We start from the raw sequence: 16,876 nt of genomic DNA on the forward strand, positions 1-16,876 counted from the left end.
GAGTTAACATAGAGTTATCATAGAGTTAACATAGAGTTATTATAGAGTTATCATAGAGTTATTATAGAGTTATCATAGAGGAATCATAGAGTTATCATAGAGTTATTATAGAGTTAACATAGAGTTATTATAGAGTTATCATAGAGTTATTATAGAGTTATCATAGAGGAATCATAGAGTTAACATAGAGTTATTATAGAAGTAACATGGCATTATTATGGAGTTAATAAGCTCCGTGTTATGGAAGAGTCCACCTGATGACCCGAGGGCTGCTCAGACTGTTTAGATCCTTTTTAATTTTTTTACTCTTTTTCAAAATTTTAATTCACCTTCTATTAATTTATTGTGATATTTTCATTGTATTGTTTGTTTAAATGTTAAAACTCTGCTTTCATTATATAATGTCTTTATTCTTTCACCTTAGTTCCCTTTATGTTTCACTGTTAGTTATTATTTTGTATCTCAGTGTTTCCAAAGACAGTCCTGCTGTGATACTACATGAGTGTAGTGTATGTGTGTGAATGTGTGTGCGCACTATGAGTTACAGCTTTATTGTATAAAAAGTGTATATAAATAAAGTTTTGCTTGATTGATTAACACACAAAATTTACTTTCAGGGTTTTAGAATTTTTTTGTTATTGTTGTTTCTTTATTTTGACAAATTTAGAGATTTATTGGGGAAATATTTTATGAAAGTTCCAGATCATGACGAGAAAAAAGATTTTTCTTGATTTAAATCTGTTGTTTGAGTGTAAAAAGTTTCATCGGCAGTTGAAACGTTTACAGAGGAAAGATTTTTATTTTCAATAATCGGGTCTTCTGTATAGTTTTAAAAGACTTTATTTTCATGTTTTAAATGTAAAATCTTCATCTCAAAGAAATTAAAGTCAGTCAAATAGTTTATCCCTTATGAAGCTCCACATGCTCGGACTGTTCAGAGCAGCAGGACAACAGAAAATCTGGTTTTACTTTTTGAAAGCTTTTTGGAAGACTTAATAATATGGAGTCTTAATCTGTCCTGAATGCAGAGGAGTAATAAGTGCGGTATTAAATATGATAGAAATGATGGATGTGTGGGTGGATGGTGCATCGTGGAGCAGCAGGACCTGAGCTTCCATCCTGATTTAATATGTTTTTGCATTCATTCGCTTTTTAAAGAAAGAAAAAGTCACGCGGAGTTTGCTTTTAATAAAACTGCAATAATCCTGCAGTAAAAGTCCCAGCAGGTCCCCCAGAGCGGCCCCGGGCCTCAGATTGAGAACCCGCGGCCACAGTTGACTTGAGCGTGATTAAAAATGAAGCGCCATAGAAACGGGGAGGCCAATGAAGACGCGCGGAGCTGTTTACAGGGGGTGTAGCGTTTCTATGGTTGCCGGTCAAACCTCCTGCAGCAGGTATTAAACTGGAGCCCGCAGCGCGCTGACAGCCGCCACAAACCTCCGCCGAGCAGGAGAAGCAGGACTCCTCCCCAGGTCTCCGTGTGGAGCAGCAGGTGCGCAGACTCACACTCGGCCTCCATCAGTCTGGATTCAACGGGCGCAGCTCAAAGGTGAGTCTGGATCTTTATTCCGAAGGTCATTTATCGTCTTTCTCTCAGCAAGCAAATTAGTACAGAAATGTAGAAATCACACAAGAACTGTTCAAAAGTCTTTCAAGAGTTTGATCGATCGGAGTACAAGAAGCGCAAATCTGCGGATTTTACTGCGCGTAAAAACGTATAAAAGTCCAGAAAGCGGAAAAAATCCAAACTTTATTAAAACAGCGACAACTGAGACCCGTGCGTGCGCGAGCGCGAGCGCGAGTGTGTGTGTGCGTGTTTGTGTGTGCATGTTTGAGTGTGTGTGTGTGTGTGCGTGTGTGTGTGTGCATGTTTGAGTGTGTGTGTGTGTGTGTGCGTGCGTGTGTGTGTGTGTGTTTGAGTGTGTGTGTGCATGTTTGTGTGTGTGTGTGCATGTTTGAGTGTGTTTGTGTGTGTGTGTGTTTGAGTGTGTGTGTGCATGTTTGAGTGTGTTTGTGTGTGTGCATGTTTGTGTGTGTGTGTGCATGTTTGAGTGTGTTTGTGTGTGTGCATGTTTGTGTGTGTGTGTGCATGTTTGTGTGTGTGTGTGTGTGTGTGTGTGTGTGTGTGTGTGTGTGTGTGTGTGTGTGTGAGAAAAAGTTTGTCCACATCCTGAAGAAAGATGTTGTGGTGTCAGAGTGACGTAACGCTGAGCTGTTGCTTTGAGTGGGTGTCGGGCATGAATGCGTGGATGTGGATTGAGTGCGTGTCCCTTTGCGCGCACACAGAGCTGTTCTCGGGTCATTGTTCTGGCCTTCGCTGAAGTGTCGGGTGTGTATTTACAGTCCTGTCAGGAGGTAACAGAGGGAGGAGGAGGAGGAGACGTAGCTGACACAGAGGAGAGAGCCATGCTGTCCCTGAGCTGTGCCGACCCGTGGGCCGAAGGCTCCGTGGGTCTGGAGGAGGAGGTGGTGACTGCGGCGGCTCAGGCTGAGGAGCGGGACGGAGTCAGCGGCACCGACAGCAGCAGCTGCTCCGTCAGCCTGGACGACAGCCTGACCAGCCTGCAGTGGCTGCAGGAGTTCTCCATCCTCGGCACCAACGTGCCGCATCACACGCACCACCAGCACCACCTGTTCGGCCACCAGCAGCTGGGCTCTGACGCGCCAGCCTCCCCCCTGGCCGGGGACCCGGCCTCCATCGGGATGCCGCTGACCCCGGGGAAGCCTACGGCGGCGGCCTACAGCAGGATGCAGCCACTGCCCGGCATCGTGGCGCACGGACACTGTCCGGACGACGTGGACTACAAAACCAATGCGCACATCAAGCCACCGTATTCCTACGCCACCCTCATCTGCATGGCCATGCAGGCCAGCAAGAAGAGCAAGATCACGCTGTCCTGCATCTACAAATGGATCACCGACAACTTCTGCTACTACCGCCATGCTGACCCCACCTGGCAGGTAACGGACCCCCCACCCCACCCCACACACACACACAGGCAGTCCACCTGACACAGGATGTGCCACCTGCTGCACTCATTGTGTTAAAATGAGTTTCTCTCAGGTCACATCACAGCTGGATGTGATTCTGTTTGAGAACAGAGGTCTGGGCCTGCTGCCACTTGGCTTTGTGTGTAATTAATAACTGAGGCGTAAAACACTCAAACTTTAACAGGATTGCACTTTTTGTTTTCCTTTTTTAAGCAGCATAATACCTGAAACCAGCTCAGTAGGAGTAACCGCAGCAGATTCTTTCTCATGAAGGCAGCAGCAGTTTTTCAGAAAACTTTAATTCTGTTGGATCAATGATTGATGAAGCCGTTCGCTGCACTCCCAGAGTTTCAGCCTCAGACATTTCAGAGCATTTTGTTATTGTAAGGCAGTACATGGGGCAGATAATATTTAACAAAGGTCACAGGGTCATCGCTCTGTTTAGACCTGAGTGGAGAGGGGCTGGATGGTTGAATGCAAGGATACACAGCACATTATAACTGACTACAATGCTCTGCTAGCTGTACTTCCTGCACCGCAAAAAGCTAAAGTCTGTTGCTGAAAAGACACTTAAAGGTATCTGAACCTAAAAAGCTACATACCAGCAACTTTATAGCAACTCATGTGTGTTAAAATAAAGATGTAAATATTGTTACCCAAGCCAAAAATGGAAGGATGCCTGAAAATAAAAGAATTTTAAATTAAGATTATTTTTAAAGGATCATAAAAGGAAACATGAGCGGGCAGGTTAGCTCACAGGTTTAGCAGGTGTGCTAAAGGCAGCATACTGGGATCAGCTCCAACCTGACATCCTTGGCTCCCTGATTTCCTGGCTTAAGGCAAAAAAGGACTTCAGATATAGTACATGTGTACCTGTATTACTTTAAAGGAGATTTCTCTGCCATTTATTCTTAGCATGAACATTTAGGAATTCTTTTTGGCTTTTTAGTAACATCCAATTAGTCCTAGAATTTCACTCACTAAAACTGGAGCTCAGACCTGTTGGACGGTCTGTTAGTGCAGTAACTTCACAGCATCCATATTATTGGTTAGATAACTAAAAATGCTCCAAAAGGCTCCAACAGCACAAACATGGTCCAGAGATTTAGTTCAGGGTCTCTAGCTAGCTGCGGAGAAGCCTAGCAGACAGCTAGCAAACAGCTAGCTGTCTGCTAGCTGTTTGCTAGCAGACAGCTAGCAAACAGTGTCACCATACACCTGTCAGTCACAGAGGCCACACCTCTAATAATGCAAACTGTAATCCAGAGTTATCCAAACATTCTCCCTTGTACGGTTATGAAGGGAAAATTATCTACACAGACCGAAACAGTTTTTGTAAACATGTTACTACCATTATGCTAAGCTAAGCTAAGCTAACTGTTAAGCCAGGCTGCAGCTTCAAATGTGCTGAACACAAATAAGAGCAACATCAATCTGATGATCTGAGCTGAATGAAGACAGTGTGTGAGCTGTTATTTAAAATATACATTCCTCCTTCCAGAACTCGATCCGACACAACCTCTCGCTCAACAAGTGCTTCATCAAGGTGCCGCGGCAGAAGGACGAGCCCGGGAAGGGGGGTTTCTGGAAGATTGACCCGCAGTATGCTGAGCGCCTCCTGAGCGGTGCCTACAAGAAGAGACGAATGCCGCCCGTCCAGATCAACCCGGCCCTGCGGAACAGACTCAGGGTGAACATGCAGCCTCAGCCCAGAGGACAGATCGGGCTTTGCGTCAACCCAGAGTCCCAAAGGCTTCTTCAAGAGTTCGAAGAGGCAACGGGGGCTGATCAGAATTGGGACCCCCATCTGGCTGAGGGGACCATGCTGGGGTCCTGGCCGGTGGTCAGGGGAAGGAGTGGGCTCAAGAGGAAGCAGGGCTCTAGAAATGGTGCTGCCAAAGCCCCCCGTCGGTCCAGCTCCCCTCTGCTCTCCATGGATGAACAGAAGGAGATTGGACCTCTGAAGGGGGACTTCGACTGGGACGCCCTTCTGGATTCTGCCCTCAGCGGGGAGCTCAGTCTGGAAGATGGTGAGCCTCTGAGCCCCATCATGAAAGAGGAGGACCTAACAGTGCGGGGAACCCACATTTCTCCTGTTGAAGCCCCTGCAGGCTCAGCAGAGGCAGAGAGGAGTAACAACATGTCTGACTTTGATGAGGAGACCTTCCTTGCCACAGCCTTCCTGGAGAACCCCTGGCCAGAGGAGGAGGAGGATCACGGCCGCAGTGATTTCCTCTGTAGCTCCACCGTCAACTTAGACCAGCTGTTTGGGCTCGAGGACTCATTGGGTGGGGACCCCAGCAGCAGGATGGACACCCTCCTTTGAGGAATAATTTCCAGGTCGTCTTACAAACTAAGAACGCTTCTCAACACAACTTGGGAATAAAATCCTCTTTTTTTATCCTCATGCAAGCTTAACCGTCCTTTTCAAGATGTTTAAAGTATTTTTAGAGAAACATTTTTACGCAGGTTCAATGCTGGAAATAAACACTCAATGCCTACCGAACAATGATGCCACGATGTACAGCAGCAGTTCATATTCCACAGAAAAACTACACTGAACGTTTTTTCCTTTTTTTCTTGAAATTGAAAGTTTTCAGAGTGAAGGCCTGGACACACCAGAAGGTAGCACGGTAATTTTAGCGTCATGTTTCCCTTCGTGTGTTTGTGAGAACACGGGGCCAGGGGTGGACGGTGTTCCTGCTAAACGAGTTTCACATAATGATGTAAACATTTGTTGAAACTACATTTCCAGCGGTCATTACCCCTCACAAGCACTGATTGCTGCCCTTCAGTAAGCTTCCAGAAGTTGGCCAATCATTGAGCTGTTAGGGAGGGTGTAGTTTAAAGATGCTGGAGCTAAATGCAAGTAGACTTTATTTCTAGTTTAATGTCCATTCAAACTGATTCAGACATTTATGTTCTTACATAGAGCTCCTACAGATAATGCTAATAAGTTAGCCAGTCTCTAGTCCACTCCATCGTAACAGGAAGATGAGAACCCCCAAAATAAACATAAAAAACATTGCCAGTTCATTATGTTTTATACTCGGTTTACCACTACGGAAAAGTGTGGATTTGGCTGCATGTGGTTTCTGGAAGTTGATATTGTGAAATTACTTAGAATAGGAACACAATGCCACACCACAAGCTTGTTGTGCTTGCTTTGGTTGCTAGCGGGTTGCTCCTCCCACCAGTAGTTTGCATGGAACTGCAAACACACGTCAGCTACTCACCAAGCGGTAATGAAACTGTGAGAAGTGCGATGCTAACTGGAATCAGAGACCGTATGGCTTTTCATTGAGTTGGTTTTGGCGATAAAGCCCAACTTTTATTTTATGCAATCCACCAGCAACCAAAGCCACTCGATCTGATCAGAGAGGTCCACGTTTTCTTTCAGAAATAAACAGCTAACAGCATGAATCCACCAATCGGCACAATTATTTTGGAACAAATTGATCTCTGGTGTGACCAGGCCTTACAGACGACACAACATGGTCTCTGTTTACGTCACGAAAGTGTTTTATTGTGAAAAAGGAGATCATGTTGCCTGAAAGATATTTTCAGTGAACAGTTGATCAACTAAGACTTTTTTTTAATTGTTAAAGTGGAATCAGGAGTAATGCAACGACAGACTGATGATGAGATTTTTGCCAAATTATGTTCTGTGTAGATGTGATTTACTCATTTAGTTTTCTTTTCTTTTTTTGGCGTGGGGTTTTTTGGTACTAACTCTTTATTTTCAGAATGAACTAGCACAACTTTAACAAATTATTCATGTTAGCTTAACGTTTTCCAGAAAAACAGACTGACGTATATGGCTTGTAGAAGTAACGGCTTTCTTTCTTCCTTCCTGTGACTTTGTAGCCGGTAGATATAAAGAAACGCAGCAGAGGACGCGTCACAGCTTCGCGGTGTAAAAGTTAAAATAAACACAAAGCAGCCTGAGGCAAAATTCTCCAACAAAGAACCATTAGGAGCTTAAAATGCACAGTTTAAAGAGGCCACGGTGGCTTGTAAATGAATACCTGACCTTCTATGTGCCAAGAACAACACTTGGGACTCGACGGGGCGGCCGTGCGCGTTTTACTGCAATGAGGAAATGTTTTTGTGTTGGTGTGCGATAAAGTTGGGGAACTGCTGGACGGGAACAAAAGAGCTGGATTCAGACTAAACCAAATCACGCTGCATAAGGACGGGGACAGTCTTTAACTGCTGAGCTGCAGTAACTGTCCTCTAAACATGTGTGAAAGTGCAATCATTGTACAGTGATATTTGTTATATGTTACAGTCCATTCATGCTGTTTACTTCAGAGAGCCCAGGCTCACTGTTTTGTGTATTCTGAGGTGTGAATACACTCGAGGGACTCTCAGTAAAACCAGCTGTGTTTTAGCTCTCAATCAAATAACACTTTAAACCACAATAATGGGATCTTACCTCATGATTGGTTCTATGCTGATGTTTAAACGCTCATGTATTCTTCTACCTTTTTGTTTTTATTTTATTTTTCAACTTTTCTTTGACAATAAAAAACGTTTTACTGCATCTCGCCTGTCTACTTGACACATTTCCTCATTTTTAGTCATGAAGGCTCTTTCAGTTTGACTGCCAAAAAAGGCAGTTCACGGTCCTCAGAGGATAAACTCTTCTATCAAAAACCTCCAAGCCTCTCACTCATCCAGTAACACGTAAAGTTAGTGTAAAGGCTGAAATGTTTTAAAGGCATTCGTGGTCCCCAGAGGACAATCAAAATGACTTTTGAATCTTTAACTTTTCTCTAGTCCAACCATGAGGTTGTCGTCTAAGAAGAACAGCTCCACGGCTCTGGTGGGGATTCCTCTGGCATGTTCAGATATTCGTGGTCCCCAGAGGGTGAATCTTAATGATCTCAACTGTAACAGCTAATCTGTAGCACAGTTATTCTGTAAAGTCTGGAAAGGCATTCGTGGTCCTGAGAGGGTGACTTCCTGCATGCTAACCGTCTGGACTGCTGTGACACTCGAGCTTTAACTCAAATAATTTTGGTGATGCCATGACCACAACCAGACCAAGCTTTCACTCATTTATTAAAATACATCAACTCCTGCTTGTTGGATTGGTACATAACTCATTCGAAGTCCCCCGAGGGTGAATCCGAAGGCTGGTGGTTATGAAACAGGAAGTGTTTCTCTTAAAACAGTCACTCTGGATGGATTGTGATGATAGTTTCCACAGATATTCATAAAAGAGCTTTTTCTTTTTCATCAGCCGGTCTATGACTGTGATGGTCGAGGCATTCAAATGGGAACAGGACAGCCCTGATGTTTTGTCTGGATATTCTTGGTTTCTGCAGGATACATTTGAGTGATTTTCTGATAGATTTTCACTCATGCTGTGTCCTATCGACTCAACAGATCAGTCTGTAAGGAGTAGTGGTTTGTTCCCTGAGGATGAACCCCATCCTTAGCTGTTGGATGGATGTGATGAAGATTCATGCAAAGCTTCGTGCCATTTTCCACGAAGCTCTGCGCATTTGATATTTTCCAAGAGTATTATTTTCTACGATCTACTTCATGGATGCTGAAGGATTCGGCTTCTTGTTAGTTTGTATTTTATTTTATTTATTATTTCAGCTTTAGCTTTTATTATTTGGATTACAGTAAACAAGTTAACAAACACCAAATCCACAGATATTTCTGCTGTAATTTTATTTTACTGTAGTTTCCAAGATCACTAAAATTATTTTAGTTGGTTTAAATTGATTTTTAAAATCTAGCGTTTATGTTTACAGGGTCCGATTCTTCCCGAGGATAACCTTGAATGACTTTGGTCCTCTGTTATATTTAAAATCCATCAGCAGCTTTTTTTTGTTCCCCTCAGGATGAAATATTATAATTTGAGACTTTTCATTAAGATGTATTTTAATTTATGGTGCAGTTTCACCACATTTATTGGCTTATGACCTGAATGAAATGACCATCAGGATGAGCGAACAGGGTAATCTGAAACAGTCGCCGTGCTGAGCTGCTAATCATCAGCACGTTGTCATTGTGAGCATGCCTCCGGGGCTGTTTCATGGCTACGTGGTATGTCTTGTTTTCTCCTGCTCGCTGTCTGTTTCGGCCCTCACCCCCCTCTGCTTTAGTGCGCCTGGGCGTGAGATTTACGCTGCTCTATTCCTGCTCGTCTCTTTTGGGGCTCTCGGTGTGTTCAGGCAGTAGATGGGTAATAGTAGCGGGGGGTGGCTGGGTTTCTGTTTCAGGGCTTTGTCTGTGCTCAGTCAAACTCTTGTTCCCCATGAAGCTCAGATCTGGTCCCTCATTGGGGCGGTGTGGGGTCTAACGGGGACAAGTGTCCCACGGCCCCATATATCACGGCCTGTCTGCCCCGCTGTAGACCACACCGTCACTCTCTGACCCTGCCGCAGATTAGCTAGGTGGCTCGCGTTCAGAGCATCACATGAATAGCCGCAGTAATCAAATGCAAATACGTAGAATTTAAGAAGCCTGCGTCCCCCCCCCCCCCCGGGGTCGTGAACAGACGGGCTCTCTGTGAGCGAGCGTGTCTGTGGTCACTGATGAGGTAATGACGGCAGAGGGATGAAGGGAAAAGATAAAGTGCTGTAACGCTACACCTCTGCATGATGGACACCCAACACTCCTGTGGAAGAGCAGGATCCTGCATCTTCATGCCCAGCCCCGCAGCCTTTTTCCTGGAAAGGGGAGCTGCTGCCCCCCCCTCAGCCAGAGCTCCGTGTAGGCCCCCCGCAGCGCTATTACCTGCTGGACGGAGCTCTCCAGCTGGATCTCAGGGCTCATAATTATAATGCAGCAGGCTGGTTAGATGAGATGCTGTGGTAACCTGATGCAGGTATTATTCTCCAGCCCTGCTGACGGCTGCAGGTAAGAGGAGCCACCTGCTGAAACGCTAACCCTCGCCGCTTCTTCCAACAAGAAACGCTGCAAACTGAAAGTGCTAAACGCCAACACCCGATGTGGCCGGGCTGACGATGCAGCCACTTACAGCAGGCTTCAGCAGAAGAGAGCAGGGTGCCTGCCAACACCTCAGAGAAAATGAGGTTTTCTAATCATTGAGATTAGAAAACCTCATTTTCATCAACCTCATTAACCTCAGATTAATAGTTCCTTGTATGTGAAGATTTTCCTTTGTTTTCTTGTTTTGTATGATTGTAAAATATGATCAAAAGCATTTAGTTCTGACACAGCTGACAGGGATGATAATTGGCAGGTTCACAGACCCGACGGTTCCTGAAGCCTCAGGATGTGGATCACGAGGTGAAGCACGGACCGCCTCGTCCTTCCCAAACTAGCAGACTTGAAACCAGCAGCTGACACCATTACGACATTTAAAAAAGCCATCTTGACATGTTTTTGGATGCTTCACATTCAGCGCAGACAACGGTGCAACACAACAATGACACTCGAGTGAGATTTCACGACGAAGCACCTGGTCAGCCTGTGACTGTCCGGGTGCTCTGAGCTCAGGTTTAGTCAGTCTCAGCTCTTGTGAGCAGTCAGGATGTCTCCACTCCTGCAAGCTGCACTGCCGAATGAGGGATCTGCAGCTTATCTGCAAGATGTGAAACGGCGGACAGACGAGAAGCGGCGGGGAATACATCTATTTTCACACAGCTAATGAAAAGCCTGTTGCCGGGGTAACTGCTGGTACCATTGTCATGTAGGACTGGAGGGAGCGGGGATGGGTGACGGTCTGTTCCTGGTGCTATGGAGGCTGTCGGCTTGATTAGGGCTGAGGAGGGATGGTGTGGATGGAGCCCCAGATTTATTGCAGCAGGGTTTTTGTGAAAGTTCACTTACCTCACCAAAGTGAGGCTCCAGAGAACAGACCCCCAAAGTGCAATGGCACAGGAAGAATTCTTCAGATCCTTTACTTATGTAAAAGTACCAATATATCAATTTAACAACATGCTGTTAGGAAAAGTCCTGCTTTAAATCCTGCTTAAAGGAGAGTTTTGGCATGCTTGTTCCACTCTTTTCTCTTTGTTAAATATCATTTCCACCTTAAGAAGCATCTGCGAGTTCATGGAGGAGTTCATGGAGCAGCATCAGGATCTATGGGTCCCTTTATGAGGTCTCACTAATGAAAATTACACAAATTAAAAAATGAAAAATGTTTTCTCCCCATAAGTTTGAAAATACTGACAGTGTGAAGGTAAGACTCCATGCAACTTCAGGACAGTCGCTCCACCTCAAATCCTGCTCCATCAAATACTTTCTTAGATATATGTTTCTGAAAAATGCTCCTTTGAGCCACTTACAGGACATTGTTTTGCGCACTGAAACTCATGTTTGAACATGAATATCTCAAAAACCATTAAAGATAAAAGTCTGATTTGTTTCACTCATCTTTATATCAAAGTAAATCAGCATCTGTAATTTGGGACACATAACACCTCAGGCTAGTAAAAATATTTTAAAAAATGCATCACTTTGCAAAATAGCATATTTGAGCACACATTAATTTAAAAAAATTCATATTGCAAAAGACAAATAGTGGTGATTTCTGAACAGTATATTTTCATAATAATGCAAAAATAAAAGACACAATTCTCTTAACTTTAATTTTTTTTGTCACAAAAACAAAGAAAATTGTATTTTTATTCAACTTTCATGTTGGATTGAGTAAATATTACAGTCCGTACCACATAAAAATGGTTGATGGATGGATGGATGGTTGATGGATGGATGGATGGATGGATGGTTGATGGATGGATGGTCGATGGGTGGATGGATGGATGGTTGATGGATGGATGGATGGATGGATGGATGATGGATGGATGATTGATGGATGGATGGATGGATTGATGGATGGGTGGATGGATGGATGGTTGATGGATGGATGGATGGATGGATGGTTGATGGGTGGATGGATGGATGGTTGATGGATGGATGGATGGATGATGGATGGATGGATGGTTGATGGGTGGATGGTTGATGGATGCATGCATGGATGGATGGATGGTTGATGGATGGATGGATGGATGGTTGATGGATGCATGCATGGATGGATGGATGGTTGATGGATGGATGGATGGATGGTTGATGGATAGATGGATGGATGGATGGTTGATGGATGGATGATGGATGGATGGATGGATGGATGGTTGATGGATGCATGCATGGATGGATGGATGGATGGGTGGATGGATGGATGGTTGATGGATGGATGGATGGATGGTTGATGGGTGGATGGATGGATGGTTGATGGATGGATGGATGGATGGTTGATGGATGGATGGATGGTTGATGGATGGATGGATGGATGATGGATGGATGGATGGTTGATGGGTGGATGGTTGATGGATGCATGCATGGATGGATGGATGGTTGATGGATGGATGGATGGATGGTTGATGGATGCATGCATGGATGGATGGATGGATGATGGATGGATGCATGCATGGATGGATGGTTGATGGATGGATGCATTGATGGATGGATGATGGTTGATGGATGGTTGATGGATGGATGCATGGATGGATGGTTGATGGATGGATGCATTGATGGATGGATGGATGGTTGATGCATTGATGGATGGATGGTTGGAGTCGTGTTATGACAGTCTCAGTTTCAGTTCCTGCATTCTTAAATTCCACTTTCTGTTTGAGTTTTACTGCTTTAGTTTTCCTGGTGAAAATTCCCCGATCGCCCCATGGGCGGTCAATCCTTCAAGCTCGGGTCCTCTACCAGAGGCCTGGGAGCTTGAGGGTCCTGCACAGTATCTTAGCTGTTCCTAGCCCTAGCTTGGGAGTCACTGCACCTAGTGCTTCGATTACCACTGGGACCACTGTTACCTTCACCCTCCACATCTTCTCCAGCTTTTCTCTGAGCCCGTGGTATTTCTCAAGCCTTCTTCTGGCATTCTGGGTGGGCTCGAACCACCAACTTTTTCGGTTAACAGCCAAACATATATACGTGATGATCTGGGGTTCTCTTTAGTTAATCAGCTCTCTGTTTCGTGTATGTTGATTCCTCCATGTTTCCTTGTGTTTGTTGGGTTTCCTCTTTGGTTTTACTTCTACAGACTGTGTGATTCTCCTTTCACCTGCTCAGCTCAGCTCCTGAAAATGGCATCTCTCCTCTACACTGCTTTTAATAAAATTACTGATTAAAAAAAATGGTGTGAAAATGATTTTGATCCAGAGTAAATCAAGGCTAGAAGATGACTCTGATATCACAATGTAGGTATAAAGGACACCTTTCATGTGCTCTAACTGGATTTGAACAGTGACCCATCTCACATGCTGATATGAGCCTTGAAGATCTGCCCGAGATGCACGTCATTAAATCAACGATCGGAGGTACCAACACTCATTTCTGCCCCTCCACAGTCAACAGGTGACTTACTTACATGCAAACTCCTCATCAGGACGATGGAAGAGTGCCGGTGGCTCAGTAAACACATAGAAAGCATTTTACTGCTTCTCCGTCACCTGATGTGATATTTATTGCTCCGTCTTCCTGCTGTTTGTGTTGCGTTGAAACATGTGAAGACACGTCTTATCTTATTGTCACAGCAGCGCATGAAAAATCAACACCATAAAATCAAACAGAGTGGCTCTCAGCTTTTAGGGGCTGCTCGTCTGTTTGCTCAGACTACGCTGTGAAAACACCTGTGATCAGGTTTGAAACACCCAAAGAGCACATCAGTCAGCATTTTAAATAAAATGCACTGTAAGCTAAATAAACAGCTATAAGGCAGGTTTGGAGACATTTATAGCTCCCACTGAACTTTAGCTACATATTGAGTGTATTTACTGTATATAGCAACCATTTGTAAACAGTAACCACAACTCTTGTGTAGTTTTTATTTGTACACTATTTATTTCTATGTATTTATTTTATTTTCCTTGATGATGATGATGAAGATGGAGCTGGCACGGCTGGCAGCCCTAACCCAATTTCCCTTGGGATGAATAAAGTATTATCAATCAATCAATCAATCAATCAATCAATCAATTAATCAATCAATCCTTGTGCGGACGTAACATGTTAATGTCTTGTTTGAGAAAGTTTAAAGTGGAAAAAAATATTGATATATAACCTTTTAGAGCACTTTTTGAGGTGGGACCATTTTTGGTCCCGAGGACCACGAAAGGATGGATTTTTTAAAATGTGCTCCTGGACAAAAAATAATAATGGATCAAAATGAATGTTGGTGCCAATCTTTGGACCATCTAAAGGCCTAATTATAATAACAATCAAATATTACTTTAAATGTATTTTATAGAAAATATTTATTTTTTTATTTTTTTTTCTGTTAAAAAACAGGGCGCTCATGTACCCAAACTGGGATTTAAAGGGTTAAAACAATGAAAATATAATTAAAACTTGATGTGGATATTTTAAGCAGAAGTAGTTTTAAAAGACTGACTAATTAAAAGTGGAAAAAAATATTGATATATAACATTTTTAGAGCACTTTTGGGGCGGGTTTTAGAGTTTTACAGAAGGTTAAATAAATGAGTTTAATAGGAAGCAGCTTAATGACAGGTGACATGAAAGTGGAGCCCAGCGATCAGGGATGAGTGGCGGGGAGAATACGGAGCTCATGCTATTAACATCAGCCATATTTGTTGTGGTTATGATACTCAGGATGATCTGATATCGTTGTGTTGGTGTTGTTCCTGGAACAACTTAGTAAATGTTGTTCCAGGATCAACATTGCAAGTGACCAATCACATCGTTGTGACGTTATTCTTTAGCGCGCCAAGCCATTCGTGCATTTATGAAATTCCAATGTTGCAAGGACAATATCAATTCTGCTTAGCGTTTATTAAAGGGTCAGGGTCCGATGATCGGCAGACAGAGGCGCTTTCTAGCGGCGGTTTTTCCCGAAGTCACAAACGTATGACATCACAACATTCTGATTGGTCACTTGCAATGTTGATCCAGGAACAACACCAACACGAGGATATCAGATCGTGCGATATTCCCAGAGGTTGTCCTGTCATGCTGAAGCTTTGAAGCAGGGCTGAAAGCTCATCTGTACACACACACGCGTACGTGCTGCAATAAAGTGTGTGTAATTATTTTACGTTAGAAAGTACAATTTCTCCTTGCATTTCAAAAAAACAAAAAATAATTCACAAAATTACAGGATCTACACAAAATGAAAGAGCGATGATGTAATCGCCCAGAGTGATCTGTAATCTGGTGCTGTTATTATGGGCCTGATAAGTGACCCTGTGTCTACACGGCCGTCCTGTAGCCTCAGGAGGAAGCAGGAGCGTGCGCTGAGCTCGTCGGAGCGCCGTGTTTTTCCTCTAGAAGCTTCGGAGCTCTCTGCGGAGTTGTACTGGTCACTCCACAAACAGCTGTGTCACGTTGGTCCTCTGCTGCCTCATTCTTTCCTCTGAAGCCGACAAAAGGACGTCTCCCAGCCCAGCACCATGAATGAAGAGGCCCTCCCACCGTTTCCCTGCCCTTTGTCTCCTTGTTGTTACACAGAGAGTGTGTTGCTCACTGAGGCTGTGATGGATGTCGGATTACCCCTCAGACTGTGTCTTCCTGACAAAGAACACACACACACACACGCACACACACACACACACACACACGCACACACGCACACACACACACACACACACACACACACACACATGCACACAATGACCTACAAATCTTTGCCCTGACCTCCACACCCTGAACTCGTCACATCCATATGGCACCAGCACAAATGTTGATTTGAATCCATCACTGAGCTCATATTTAATTTAACCGAAACGACTCGTACCACGAAACACCAGCGAGACTGAAACCAGAGTTTTGTGGAACCTGTTCAAACAGATGCTGTTTTTTCAGGACGACTTACAGTTGTTGCCCGTTGCTTGAACACCATAAACCCATGCTTAGACTAAAGTAACACAACTTGAAGCTTTTGTTACCATACCTCAAACAAAAGCGCTGCTTTGCACCCTAGTTGCAATTATGCAACACACATGGTCCTGCATACTACACTCTTTTCATACATAATAGAATAGAATAGAATAGAATAGAATAGAATAATCCTTTAATTGTCCCACAAGGGGAAATTTGGTTGTAACAGCAGCCAAAAAGACACATATACAAACAAACAGGACACAGGACAGAAACATACACAAGTTTTCTTACATATTTACATTAAGGACAATGGTTACTATAAACAGAGAGTACTGTACAGTTATTAAATTAAATAAAAATAATTACAGATAAGAGGCAAACCAGGTTGTAGTGCGAATCGGTTGATTAACTTATTGCAGTTACAGCATTGATGTAAACATCTGTGTTTGTTGGGAGCAGTTCTGATTGTACAGTCTGACAGCTGCAGGGAGGAAGGAGCTGCAGAAACGCTCCTTCATCATCGAGGATGCAGCAGTCTGTCACTGAAGCAGCTCTGCAACAACATCTACATGCATGGGGTGGGAGACTCTGTCCATCAGAGATGTTATTTTGGCCACAGTCCTTCTGTCTCCACCACCTGCACTGGGTCCAGGGTGCATCCCAGAACAGAGCTGGCCTAAGAGCCATAAGACACTTCGTTCACAAAATGAAATTTCAGGGCCATTTGGAAAACACATGTATCCAAAATACAAAACACATCAGGTAATTGAACCACTCAAATGCCCCACACCTGGGGGCACTTACTTGCAAAACTGAACACTGATTAGCCAACTCCAAAAAGCCCCCAGTTCAGCCAATTCAAGAACTTTGCAAGCATGGATGGAGGGAGAGCAAGAGGAGGAAGAGGAGGTCGAAGAGGCCATGCACGGACCCATATTTCTGATGATATAAGAGCAACTTTGGTGGACCATGTCATCAACTATGGCCTGACTATGAGGGAAGCTGGGCAGAGAGTCCACCCACATCTAAGCCGCTTCACAGTG

General features: G+C 44.0%; 1 protein-coding gene across 2 annotated transcripts; it reads left to right on the plus strand.

Moving 5' to 3' along the window:
* Positions 1-219: 219 nt before the first annotated feature.
* Positions 220-7,470, plus strand: foxj1a (forkhead box J1a). Of its 2 annotated transcripts, XM_087840147.1 has the most exons (3): positions 220-1,549; positions 2,344-2,961; positions 4,493-7,470. In XM_087840147.1, exons 2-3 carry the CDS (start codon positions 2,407-2,409, stop codon positions 5,315-5,317), a joined length of 1,380 nt encoding a protein of 459 aa, XP_087696273.1. In that variant the 5' UTR covers positions 220-1,549; positions 2,344-2,406; the 3' UTR covers positions 5,318-7,470. The 2 variants fall into 2 exon arrangements, with proteins under 2 accessions (XP_087696273.1, XP_087696271.1); XM_087840145.1 differs by lacking the exon at positions 220-1,549 and having other exon boundaries at positions 2,242-2,961.
* The last annotated feature ends 9,406 nt before the right edge of the window (positions 7,471-16,876 follow it).

This window comes from Neolamprologus brichardi, chromosome 4, assembly GCF_056152115.1.
Source record: "Neolamprologus brichardi isolate AB-2024 chromosome 4, ASM5615211v1, whole genome shotgun sequence".
NCBI classification, from domain to species: domain Eukaryota; kingdom Metazoa; phylum Chordata; class Actinopteri; order Cichliformes; family Cichlidae; genus Neolamprologus; species Neolamprologus brichardi.